At 45.0% G+C, this 13,255-nt stretch overlaps 1 protein-coding gene across 1 annotated transcript in view; it reads right to left on the bottom strand.

Annotated features, from left to right (window-relative positions):
- Positions 1-7,098, bottom strand: part of ALDH1L2 (aldehyde dehydrogenase 1 family member L2) — a 44,836-nt gene extending 37,738 nt beyond the window's left edge. Inside the window, exon 1 of the mRNA XM_053254088.1 lies at positions 6,885-7,098. Within this exon, the coding sequence (XP_053110063.1) occupies positions 6,885-6,935 (51 nt within the window). The 5' untranslated portion in view covers positions 6,936-7,098. The remainder of the gene's footprint in view (positions 1-6,884) is intronic.
- Positions 7,099-13,255: the final 6,157 nt, after the last annotated feature.

The raw sequence follows: 13,255 nt of genomic DNA, 5'->3' as shown, positions 1-13,255 counted from the left end.
AAAAGACACTTCTGGCTGTAAGCACAGCTATTTAAAATACATTTAGACAACTATTTATTTTGTCTGTAAAAATAGGAACATGCCTTCATAGGAAGACATGCACAATAATGTGTGCTCAGCCACATACACTTGAAGACACACGTCTCTTGCTGTGTAGAATATACTCTGGGGAAACTGCTGGCCAATCACAATTCACATCATGAAACATTAATGTGTATTTCATCGTGTGTCCCTGTACACATGGAGTACATGATTTTTATACCCATACACCAAAAGCATCATGTGAAGAGCAACCCTGACTGTCACTTCAAACATGAATACATTTTCTGCATTATTGCAGGAGCTACCATTGGTGAAAAAATCAAGAAACATATGAATATCCTCAGGTATATGCATCTCAGGTATTAAAATACACATCAGAGCATTCATCAGTCAACAAGGATTCAGCATGAGCAATTAAAGGAAACTGTGAAGTCATCGCACTTTTCTTTTGAGCAGGACTCTTAGCCAGCTGGACTTGATGGATAAGTTTGTACAGGACCACCAAATCTTACCTAGTCGCGGTCTGGAGGAGAGATTTTCAATTCCTGGCTATGCACAGCATGGATGCTGTATAGCTGCTCAAGGAAATGGCTTTTGAGTGGCTACCTCAAATCAAAGTAGTAGCAGCATGATCAGTGGTGAAGGAATGTTAGCTCAGTTTATCAGCCAGACAAAATATTTCACTCATCAAACTATATTAGTACATTGCTCATCAGGACTTCTTTCACTTGTTAGGCATCATTTTTCACTCATCACAGACTAGTAGACTAGTGGCTTTCTGCAGCCCTGAGCGTGATTGCCTTCCAATTTCACGGCGTGCGCTTTCAGTTATGAAGTTCAGAGAAGAAATCTAAAGCGAAGCCCCTACAGCAAAGAAAGCCTGCCCTCATCCATATGCAATGTGCTGTTGTCAGTCATTCACTCTCGCATTTAGCATTGTTGATGCAATTCCAAGGAGCTCATATTAAATCTCCTTACTATATCTGTCCCTCAACCAGGATTTTCATGCTGACAGAGCACTGGGGCAAGTGTTGTCAAACAGTATACTATCTAGGTTTTGGTAAAGCAACAGCCAGTTGGATGAGCTGACTGTGGATTTCACTGTCTCCGCTAGATTGCCTTTCTTTTATCCCCCCGCCCCCCACATACATGTAAGAGGGATGTGCATGTTAAAGAGCCCTTCTGTACAATACCCAACAGCAGTCCAGACCACCAGTGCATTTTAGCCATGCTCCCACAACTGACTGAACCGTCAGGGACAATAGCACAATATCTGACCCACAAAAAACAACAGGTAGCTGTTGTCCTGCTATGGAATGAGAGTTTAACTCTGAGGGCTTCATCAGCAAAAACCAAAATTTGGCTTGATGCATTACTGCATAGCAGTTGTGGAGTGGGAGAATGTTCAGCTTCCAAAGGTTTTTGTTTTAAAACAAATGGTTTTAAAATCCCATGAAAAAAATGGGGTAGCTTTAGGCAGAATGTTGAATTGCGAGATCCCAGTACAGATCCATGAGACTTGCAATCACATCCAAGCAGAAATCACAATAAGAGGCAGCATAAATATTAGCATGTTGGATTTAGCCCTGGAAGACCTGAGTTCAAATCCCTTCTCAGCTCTGACATGAAGGTACTGGGTGGCTTTGGCAAGTCACCATCTCTCAGGCTAACCTACCTCACAGGGTTGGTGTGAAAGTAAAATGACATAACCCTAAGCTCCTTGGAGAAAGGGAAATAATGAATGTCCCATCAGGGAGAAGAGCTGCATTTCCCCAGAAATGTTAAGTGGGGAGGCAGGAGGCAATCCACATCAAAAGTGTAGGCAGGAGAGAATATATGCATACATCACTCAAGAAGTGAATGAGCTTTTGCCACATGGATATATAGATGCACGCATACAAATACAACAAATATGTATATACCGCTTTCCACCAAAAGTTCCCAAAGCAGTTTACATATAGATATAGATATAAATAAATAAAATGGCTCCCTGTCATCAAAGGACTCACAATCTTAAAAAAAGAAGAAGCATAAGATAAACACCAGCAACAGCCACTGGAGGGATGCTGTGCTGGGGATGAATACGGCTAGTTGCTCTCCCTCTGCTAAATAAAGAGAATCACCACTTTTAAAAGGTGCCTCTTTGCTCAGTTCGCAGGGGGCTAACAAACACAGTCATGTGGGCAGCGCTACACACAAAGTCCAGACCACCACTGCATTTTAACCATGCTCCCACAACTGAGTGAACAGTCAGTGACAATAGCACAATAACTGACCCACAAAAAACAACAGATGGCTTTGGCTACAATTGAACGACGAGAGGAGACAAATGTTCCTAAGCCCCTGAGGAGCTGGGGGGCACCGGCAAGGTGACAACTTGCTCTTTGCTGCCCCACTCATGCCTCTCTGAAGAAGGTGAGGGAGCAGCTCACCTTCACCTTTCCCCCCTGGAGCCACTCCAAACTTGCTACACCCCTGCATCCATCCATCCATCTATTCCAGGGTCTGAGTGAAAGCCGGAACACACTGAAACAGGGTAGAACGGGCTGGAACAATCCCTTAAAAATCAAACTGGATCCCTAAACCAGAGGGGTGTGTTAGAAATACTGTAGAAAAGTATTTTAGCACTGGGATATTTCCAATATTACACTTTGGTTTGGGGATCCAGTTAGATTTTTAAGGGGTCGTTCTAGCCCGTTCCATTCTGGCTTTTACCAAGTGCCCAAAACGGGACAGAGAGGGTCGGACCAACCCAACTGGATCCCCCCAAAATCCAACAATCCCAAAACCAGCGGGATGTGTTAAAGACACTGGAGAAAAGTAAATTAGCACTGAAATATTTTCAATAATAAACATATTAATAATAATTATTATTATTATTTCTTGTTTATACAGTCATACAGGTGTTATTGACTGGTTTGTTTTATCCAGACATCGAGTCCTTCCCAAGGACCTGGGATGCCAGAATTTTATCATCAATACTGTTGGTTATTATAGATATCGTCGCAAAATATAGGCTGTTCCCAGTAAAGCTGCTTTTTGTAATTGGCTGATGGTGATTTCTGTGGCCCCTATGGTGTTGAGGTGCTCTTCAAGGTCTTTTGGGACTGCACCCAGGGCGCCAATGACCACTGGGATTATTTTGGTCTTTTTCTGCCACAGCCTTTCAATTTCAATTTGTAGATCTTTGTATTTGGTGATTTTTTCTATTTCTTTTTCTTCTATTCTGCTATCCCCTGGTATTGCTATGGCGATTATTTTGACTTGTTTTTCTTTCTTCTCGACTACAGTGATATCTGGTGTATTGTGTGGCAGATGTTTGTCTGTTTGCAGTCAGAAGTCCCATAATATTTTTACATCTTCATTTTCAACAACTTTTTCAATTTTATGGTCCCACCAATTCTTGGCTACAGGTAGCTTGTATTTTTTGCAGATGTTCCAGTGTATCATCCCTGCTACCTTGTCATGCCTTTGTTTGTAGTCAGTCTGTGCGATCTTCTTACAACAGCTGATCAGGTGGTCCACTGTTTCATCTGCTTCTTTACAAAGGTGGCACTTGCTGTTTGTTGTGGATTTTTCTACTTTTGCTCTTATTGCATTTGTTCTTAGTGCCTGTTCTTGTGCAGCCAGTATTAAACCCTCTGTTTCTTTCTTCAAGTTGCCATTCTTAAGCCATTGACAGGCAACTTGAAGAATTTTTTATTATTATTATTATTATTATTATTATTAATTCAATTTCTATACCGCCCTTCCAAAAATGGCTCAGGGCAGTTTACACAGAGAAATAACAAACAAATAAGATGGAACCCTGTCCCAAAAGGGCTCATAATCTAAAAAGAAACATAAGATAGATACCAGCAACAGTCACTGGAGGTACTGTGCTGGGGATGGATAGGGCCCCCTCAAAGGCAAAAATGGAATGTAACAATGCAACAGTCTGAATCAGCCCAGGCTAATGCAGTTGGTGTCAAACTGAATCCCCAGAACAGAGGTATGCTCTGCAGACACTGCAGAAGAATATTGAAACAACTGAAATAACTGCAATATTACAGCTTTATTAACCCCTTCCATGCCCAAAATGGGCTACAATGGTGCAACCACCTGAAACAGCCCAGAACAGTCCTGAAACAGTCAGACTCCATCTCAAAAACAGTAGTATAAGCTACAGACACTGGAGAAGAGTATTGTAACACTGAAATATTTCCAGAGTTACAGTTTTATCAATCCCTTCAGTAACAAAAATGGACTGGAATGACATAATTGCTGGAACATCCCCCAAACTGTCAAGCTACATCCCAAAAACAATGCAATGGGGTGCAGACACTAGAGAAAAATATTGCAGCACCAAAATATTTCCAATCTTTCAATTTTTATGAAATCCTTCAGTGCCAAAAATGGACTGGGGCAATGGCTTGAAACAGCCCTGAACAGCACCCAAGCTGTCAAGTTGCATCCCAAAACCAGAGGAATTATAGCACTGAAATATTTCCAATCTTGCACTCTTATGAACTCGTACAGTGTCAAAAATGGACTGGAAAGGTGCAATGACCTGAAACAGCTCGGAACAGCCTCCTGACAGTCAAGCTGCATCCCAAAAGCAGTGGAATGGGCTGTTTTTGGAGAAGAGTATTGCAGCAAAATTCTTTACTCTTAGCATTATTAATTATCCTCTGTTAGCGTCACTACTAAGGTCCATCCTAATAAAGGCTGTGTAAAAGAAAAGAGTGCAGCCTTCTTCAAAATCTTTTTCCTTTGTCACTTATGTCAGTCACAACACTTTGGACATTTGTATATTCTGTGAGGAACTTCAGTTATCTCAAGACAGGACAGATGCTACCAGTCCTGACATATATACCTTGGCAAAGGACCACTGTGCCCTTGTTTGGTTTCTTGCAGTTTTTCCATTAAGCACAAGGACCAAGAAGACCGTAATTCTCTTCTACTGCTGAAGACAGTAATTTTGATAGTAGACTATCACCCTTGTGGTAAATTTCTGGAAACGGCTGTCTTGAAATTGGTTCTGACTTGAAACCCATTCCAATGTTTTTGGGATACAGTTTGACAGTTTGGGTGCTGTTCCGGGCTGTTTCAGGCCATTGCAGTGTTCTGGTCCATTTTTGGCACTGAAGAGGTTCATAAAAGTATGAGACGGGAAATATTTTGGTGCTCCAACATTCTTTCCCACTGTCTGCAGTCCATTCCAGTTTTGGGGATGCAGCTTGACTGTTAGGGGGCCGTTCCAAGGGGTGTGTACGAACGGTTCTACGTCGAACCAGTTACCTCAAACCAGGCTGGTTCAATTGCGGACTGAACCGGGAGCGGCTCATTCTGCAATCGAAGCAAACCAAGCTTAGTCCAGGTGGGCCGGTTCAGTGCTGAATGGGCAGGGGGTGGTGAGAGAGGTAGTAAAGGGATCCGTGTATCCTCCAAGTGCGCTGTCTGCGCCACTGCTCACCCCACTGGTTTAGCCAATAGTGAAAGCATGTGCGCTTCTTCCTCATTTACCAAGCCATCCACTTGGTGGTGGCTCGGTTCTGGTGAGCTGCCAAGCTGAGTGGATGGCTTGGTAAAGGAGGGAGAAGCATGCACACTTTTGCTATGGGCTGCACCTGGGGGGGCGAGGGACAGCGCAGGCAGCATGCTTGATGGGTAAGCAGACCCCTTCATTGCCTCTCTCACCATCATCCCCCACCGCTTCTTCAGGAGCCAGGATCCCCCACCCTTCTACTAGTACAGGGGAATCTTCACCGTATTCCCCTTTACAAGTATCTGCTACCGAACCACCGGACCGGTTCAGTCAAACGGACCGGACGGGCCAGTTGGTCGCAGCACACGGTTCAGCTCAAATTTGATTCAAATTCAAGCCGAACAGTGATTTTTGGTTCGTGTACACCACTATTTTCAAGCCTTTGCGGCATTCCGGTCCTTCTCCCCACCCACCCCCACCCCGCACTGAAGGGGTTCATAAAAGTGCAAAACTGGAAATATCTCAGTGTTGCAATCTTCTTCTCCATTGTCTGAATTCCATTCCACTGTTTTGGGTATGCAGCTTTACTATTAGGGGGCCATTCTGGAGTGTTTCAGGCCACTGCACAATTCCAGTCCATTTTTTGGCACTGAAGGGGTTGATAAAAGTGCAAAATGGGAAAATATTATAGTGCTGCAATCTTCTTCTCCATTGCCTACAGTCCATTCCAGTGTTTTTGGGATGCAGCTTGACAGTTTGGGGGCCATTCTGATCTGTTTCTGGCTGTTGCGCCATTCCAGTCCATTTTTTTTTAAAGAGTTCATAAAAGTGCAAGATTGGGAATATTTCAATGCTACAATATTCTTCCCCAGTGCCTGCAGTCCATTCCACTGTTTTGAGAATGCAGCTTGACTGTTAGGGTGCCACTCCAAGCTGTTTCAAGCCATTCTAGCTGTGAAGGGGTTAATAAATGTAAAATAGCCCCGGTTTTTGCAAGGTGTTCCAGGCTGTTCTGGTCCATTTTTAGCTCTGAAGGGGTTAATACAAGTGTAATATTGGAAATATTTCAGTGATAAAATATTGTTCTCCAGTGTCTCTAACATATCCCTCTGATTTTGGGGTGCAGTTTGATTTTTAAGGGGTGTTGCAGAATCCAGCCCATTCCACACCATCCAGGCATGTTCCAGCTTTCACCCAGACCCCTCTGGTTTGGTTTGGTTTTTTGCCCACCAGCATGCAACCAAAACGCAGGGCAGGGCACAGGCACACCTATAAGGCGAACTGTCTTCTCTCAACGCCAGTCCCTTCTGTCAGCTGCGCGGGGGGGGGGGGCCGGAATAGCACCCCTCCAGTCTGCTCCCTATCCTATACTCACCGTGGCTGTGGTGGAGAATTTCCTGAGCAAATGGCTGGTTTTCGAGAGCATTTTGCCGGGGGCTCGGCGAAGCCACGCCGAAGAGGGAACAATTTGCCACCTGGAGCCAATGAAAGCCGGAGCTGCGTGCAGCGGAGATTCCTTGCCCAGCTCCTGGTTACCCAGCAGCAGACAGACTATTTAAGCAGCAACAAGCAGCAACTGCGGCAGCGTCTAGTCTGATGCAACCTAGGCAGGGAGTCTTGGCTGCCGGCCAGGCAGAGCCCGACTCCGAGGCCGCGCGCAAACGCGAAGCCTGCCAGCTCGCAGCAGCAGCAACAGCAGGGGCGCGCCCCCGTGCGCGCGCTTGGCTGCTCCCTCTACTTCTTACCAAGCAGCGCTTACTTTTAAACAAAACGGGAGAAGGCCTGGCGGAAAGGTGTGAGTGAGTTCAGAGCGTGGGAATCATGGGGGAGGGAGGTATTCCCACCCCCCCGGATCCATAGCCATAGATTTGTACATACTGTACACACAGACATGTGCATTTATACTATACTCCCCCGCCCCCGCCCTCAGACCCAAAGAATCCTGCAAACACCTGACCTATGCCTCGGGTACTGGAGTCCTTGGATTCACCCTTGTCTAGGGTTGCCAGCTCTGACTGAAGTGACGTCTGAATATTTCAACCCCCTTGTCCCACCCCCATATTTTTTCCAGTATCAAGCATTAACATTCCAGGTTTGCTTTCAGTAGTCACCTGGGGATTGATGCTGATTCCTGGAGACTAGTACAGGAGCATTTCCAGACAACAGGCTTTACCATACTGTGAGTTCGAATTTGCTTTTAGAAACTGACACAGAGACTATTTCTTCTTCTTCTTCTTTTAACCCTGGACAGATTTTTATTTTTTTAAAAACAAAACCCTGGACAGAAATCAGGCTACGCTAGCGCAATGAAAAACCTGAATCATGTGTGGAGTGCTGCCTGATAGCTCATAGGGGCTCAGGGGTAAATCTGGCCGATGTGTGAATGCACACCCTCCATTACGGAGAAGAAGTGAGCTAAAAGCCCCATCTGGAAATGCTCCAGGTCAGTCTTGGAGGGTTGACAATCCAACCCTATTCATCATCTCATGGGGTTAATTTTGGAAAGGGAGCATATTTACTTTTTCCCCTGGGGGTGCCCCTGCCCCTACCTTTCTGTGGAATGGGTAGAAATCTAGCAGGTACATTGTTTCAGTTTCCCACAGAGGACAGGATCATACAGTTGTTCAAAAATCATAGGTCACGAGAAATTTGGCCATGGTAAAAGAAGAGTGCAGACAGAGGGAAGCTTGAGCCATTTTTTGCCAAGGGAATGGAACGATAATTTTGGAGGGGAGAAAAATTGAAGATATGGTTTATTAGGTTTGGCGAGGAGAGTGCAGTAAAATGAAGAAAGAACTCATCTGCACCCCAATGGAAGTCCCCTGAAGTCTGCAGTCTGTAACTGTCATAATGTGGAGTTCATAAGGTTCAAATTATGAAGACAGAATTTGATGAGACTTTGCTTGGTGCATGAACAGAGGGCTGCTGGGATCATGTGTTTTAGCTCATCCCAACAAAAATAGCTATTTCCCCATTTTTTGAGTGTAGGAAATCTAGCAGTTGCTTGGATGTCTGGCACTAAATGGAACACAAACTTCCCTTGTCCCTCGCAAGGCAGAAATAAAGAGAAACATGGTCATCTGTTCAAGTGACAGACAGCCTCAGTCCTTGAAGGCATTCAGGATATGCTCAGATGCATTGGAATCTTTAGCATTAGTACTACTTTATATGCTCCAGGGCTAAATAGGCATGGCATTTCCCACCACTCTGAGCTCCTTGGAAGAGCAGAAATATACTATTTTCTCTTATTCCTTATTATATTTCTTACCCAGTTCTTCCTCCCATTAGTTCAGGGGCTCAGTGGCATAACAAGCTCTGAAGCAAGAATTGAACATGGGCCCCATCAGATAATTTCCCCATAGGGATCAGTGGGAAACTCAATAACTCTGAGAATTATCAGCACTCTTTCCAAACCAGAACTCTCAGGATAAGACTGGTATAAAGCATGTATATCAAGGGTGTCCACTGCTGCTGTTTTTGACCTACAACTCCCATCATCCCCAGTTAAAGAGGCCAGCCAAGGATGATGGGAGTTGTGGGCCAAAAATATCAGGAGGGCTGCAGCTGGACACCTGTGACATATAGGTTTGTCATGAAGATAGATGCCCTCCAGCTACTTCTCTCCCCCAGTGCTGAAGGATGACACCTACCTCTGCAGGTGACAACTATGACATGGTCTGTGGTTTCTCTATTATGATGCCGTCGTTGTCTCCTGGGTGATGGCTAAAGCTCCAACACCAAGCTTTAGCCATCAAGATGTGGAGGATGAAGGAGCAGAAGCAGCATCTCACAGGGGAGTTATTTGCACTTGGCTTCAGGCTTTGGGGTAAATGTTGAGCGAAGCCACTTCGAAGTACACTCGTGGCATTGAGGGAAGCAGCCCCTCCCCTCTGCTCTCGGGTTTGCTTTTGAAACAAGTCCACATGGCATGCGCCATGTTTTCCTTCTAGCCAATGGCGGGAGGTGGGGAGCTCCTGCAGAAATAGATCTGCATTTCTGAAGAGACCATGCTGATCATGCTAATCATTCTACGTCAGTGCCTCTCCCTATTTGCTCCGACATTTTTAGAAAAAGTCGCTTAAAATCAGCATTCTAAAAACCCAGACATATGTCGAGATAAACTAGAATTTGCATCACAAAGCCCGATTTGTGTGTAGAGTGGGTCCAAGGATCGCGAAGGGACTTCAGGGTAAGTTTGGCTGGTGTGTGAATGAACACAGTCTCTTCTGAAGGAGATTCGGGGCAGAAGCCCTGTCTGTAAAGCCTCAGGGGCAGCTTGTTCGCCGCCTCCTATCCCAAGAACAGAAGGGATAACCATGGCAAAGCAGTTGTGCTCCTTTTAAAAATACAAATGAATGGTAAGACTGCCAGGTAAGAAGTTCCTTTCTGCTCTAGAATAGGAATTTGTAAGGGCTGGAGAGATGCTCAGATGAGGATCTCTAAATGCCAGATTCAGATGCTCAGATTCTGAATGCCAAATCCTTTCACTCATTTCTTTGTTTGGCTCTGTAAATAGCCTTTGCCAAGGTTTAATTCTAGAGACGATAAGGAGAAAGATACTATGTTGCCTAGAGAAGAATCGTCACCCTGGAAATAGACCAACTTGAACAGGAAACTACATTCATACGGACAACAATAAGACAACCTTTATTTTGTGAATCATCTGGAAACAAAAGCGCTTTTACCCCCAGACCTTGGAGCCCCAGCCCATGGCCTCCAAGGTCTGGGTGGGGGCTCCAAAGGCCTGGGGGGGGCTCTTGCCACCATCCTGCACCTGCCACAAGCTGCCCCAAGGCTGAACTACCAATTTTTTCAATCATTCCAGCCGCCGGGGTTGGGTGTGGGTGAGCCAAGCAGCAGTCCCCGGCCTCTCCCTGGCCTCTCCCTGTGGTGGCGGTGGTAGCAGGTGAAACAGGAGTGGCTGCTGGGCCTGACCATCCGGCCCAGCAGCCCCTGAGAACTGTGAAGTGCCCCAGGGCACCTGCACAGTTATAATAGAGTGTCGCAACACTCTATTCCAACTGCACAGGCACACTGGAATGCCTCGCAGTTCTCAGGGGCTGCTGGGCCAGACGGTCAGGCCCAGTGGCCACTTCCACCCACTACTGCCGCTGCTATGGATGGAGGCCAGGGAGGCCTGCTCAGTTCACTCCTCACCCCCCGGCAGCTATAATTTTTTTTTTTTAATGGTGGTTCAGCATCGCGGTGGTGGTGGGAAATTCACAGCCATGGCGTGGGGAGGGCTCATGGCGGCAGCAGGGGAGCCTTGCGGCATGTGCGGTATGGGCACCAAAGTTACCTAGGTGTGCTACTGTCTGGAAAAGCTAAAGGAGGAAAAAGATTCAACTAAGTTTCAGAAAATAAACTCAACAAAAATCATGATGCAAAGTAAGGAATGATGCAAGGTAAGGAACATAACTTGTTGCACTGTGTCAGAAAAAGGGAAGGAAAAAACTTCAGATATTCACATCACTAACACAGAGGTAAGTGCTTTATTGCTAGAAGTTTCTTTTTTAGAGAATGAGAGGCAAAACCAGTGGCGGAACCACCATTGGGCATATGGGTTCAAGGAACCCGGGCCGCCGCCCCCCCCGGGTCCGCGCCTTGTGGCCCCAGACATGCCTCGTGATGCACCTGGGGGCGGGTGGAGTAGCAGGTGGGTGGGAGCGGCCTCTGGGCCTGACCGTCTGGCCCAGTGGCCACTGAGAACTATGAGGCACTCCAGTGCGCCTGCCCAGTTGGAATAGAGCATCGCGACACCACACCCCTGCGTCTGATGTCAGATGTGGGGGGCGTGGCTAGCTGGCCCCCTGCGTCTGACGTCAGATGCGGGGCCAGGGCCAGGGGGCCACCGCAGCAGCCGAACACAGGCCACGCCAGTCTCCCTCCACCACTGGGCAACACCATCGTATTGCTTTATTATAAAGCAATGTGTTTTATTAGCATTGGCTTGAAATGCATGGTTTTAAATCAATTTAAGAAAGCAACAAACTCATAACATAAAGTCCAGTGATACCCATCATTGCACTGCTTCAGGAAGGAGGGAGTGTAAAAGATCACACGGGGTCACCACCAACATGGAGATAAGTCCTGAAGAGGTAGGTCCTTTCTTGCCAAGGCAAATTAAATGGCTTCTTGGTTTCTTTTATGGCCCATTGGTCTTTTCAAGCCAATCACAGAAGATTTCTATCATGATTAAACATTGATTTGACCATTTTGATTACTGCTTTGCTGAATGAATGGTAATTTTCTAGTTTATAAATAACTTGCAAGAGAAAAAGATACTTCTCTAAGGTAAGCTAAAAAAAATAGACCTTTGTCTTTTTGTCTTGCATGGAACAGACTTGTGCAAAGAACTGGATTAGGGTGGTGGTGTCTGTATTTACAAATGGGTTGGCTTGAAAAGCATAAAGCAATTAATGGTTTCCTACAAGCTTAAGAAAGCAACAAATGCATAGCAAAAATTCTGGTGGGAGGCAATGGACATTAGAATTGTTGCTTTGTTTCAGGGCTGCGAAGCATCAGCCACATGGAAATAGACCCTCAAGAAACAAGTCATTTTGCTTTTCAGACCAATCATTGAAGACTATATGCAGACTTTCAAGGATATTAGTTGTTTTGTAATGGATTTTTTTAAAGTTTCTAAAACTGTTTAAGAGTGTCATAACTGTTTTGTTTCATGGCATAAAGTTATGAAAATTATGCAGTTGAATCCCCCACTCTGCCCATCATGCAAGACTCAGTTGCAGGAAACTGCTCCTTGCCTTCATATAAAAGAAGTACCCCATTTTTTGCACTCCACATTATAAATCCAAAATGTCTGGGCAGAAATTTCTCAAAATTCATAGGGGAATAGCATATGATGATAACATTAAATGTGTTCAGGCCACCTCTTGATTTCTAATTTTTTTTTAAAAAAAGTTTTATTTTTAAAAAATCAACATACAGACTGATCTCCTTGTAGGTCCACACATTTAATCCTACAGTCATGTAGGAACACCATGTGAAATTTCAGTGCTTTCTGCCCAGTCATTCTGGAGTTAGTATTTTTGAGTTTTCCTTTGGTTCCTATGGGAAAATTAATGATGCAAGTTGGAAATTTGGACACAGCTTCCCCTAGTGATGGCCCATGTTCATTACATACATTTTATCAATTGTACATCTGCCCCTGCAGGGCAGAGTGCATCACTCTGTTTTGTCCTTCCAGCAGCCCGGTGAGGTAGGTTAGGCTGAGAGCAAGTTACTACTGACTAGGCTAAAGTTATCAAGTGAACTGCATGTGTCTCCCTACGCTTAATCCAGCACTGACTTTTTTCAATTCCGGTCAAAAAAGTAGGGTTTTAAAATTTACGCCTGCCCTTTTGACAGTTGTGTGCAGAATTATCTCTGATGAATGTGGCAAGTCTACACCAAAGTAGTCACAATAACCACACCATCTCATTTCACAGTCAATCAAGTGGCCCAATCACCACTTTATAAGACTGGGTGAGATTGGAACAATCAGTTCTCCATTATCTGTGGAACCTGGCATGGTATTAATCTCAACGCTTACTCTAATTCCCCCCAAAACCCAACAACAACAGAAGAATTCTGATTAAGAATTTTACAGTTCTTCTCTCATTTTTCCCCATGGCCACCCAGTGAAATAGTTTTGGATATATCTGTCTCAGGGAACATATTAAATTAAAGGAAACATATTAGGAATATGCACCCTTTAATTAATGCATAAATTGTAAATATGCATAG

This window comes from Hemicordylus capensis, chromosome 5 (genome assembly GCF_027244095.1).
Source record: "Hemicordylus capensis ecotype Gifberg chromosome 5, rHemCap1.1.pri, whole genome shotgun sequence".
Taxonomy (NCBI): Eukaryota; Metazoa; Chordata; class Lepidosauria; order Squamata; family Cordylidae; genus Hemicordylus; species Hemicordylus capensis.
The sequence above is the reverse complement of the archived record's forward strand: the minus strand, read 5'-3'. Positions and strand labels throughout refer to the sequence as shown.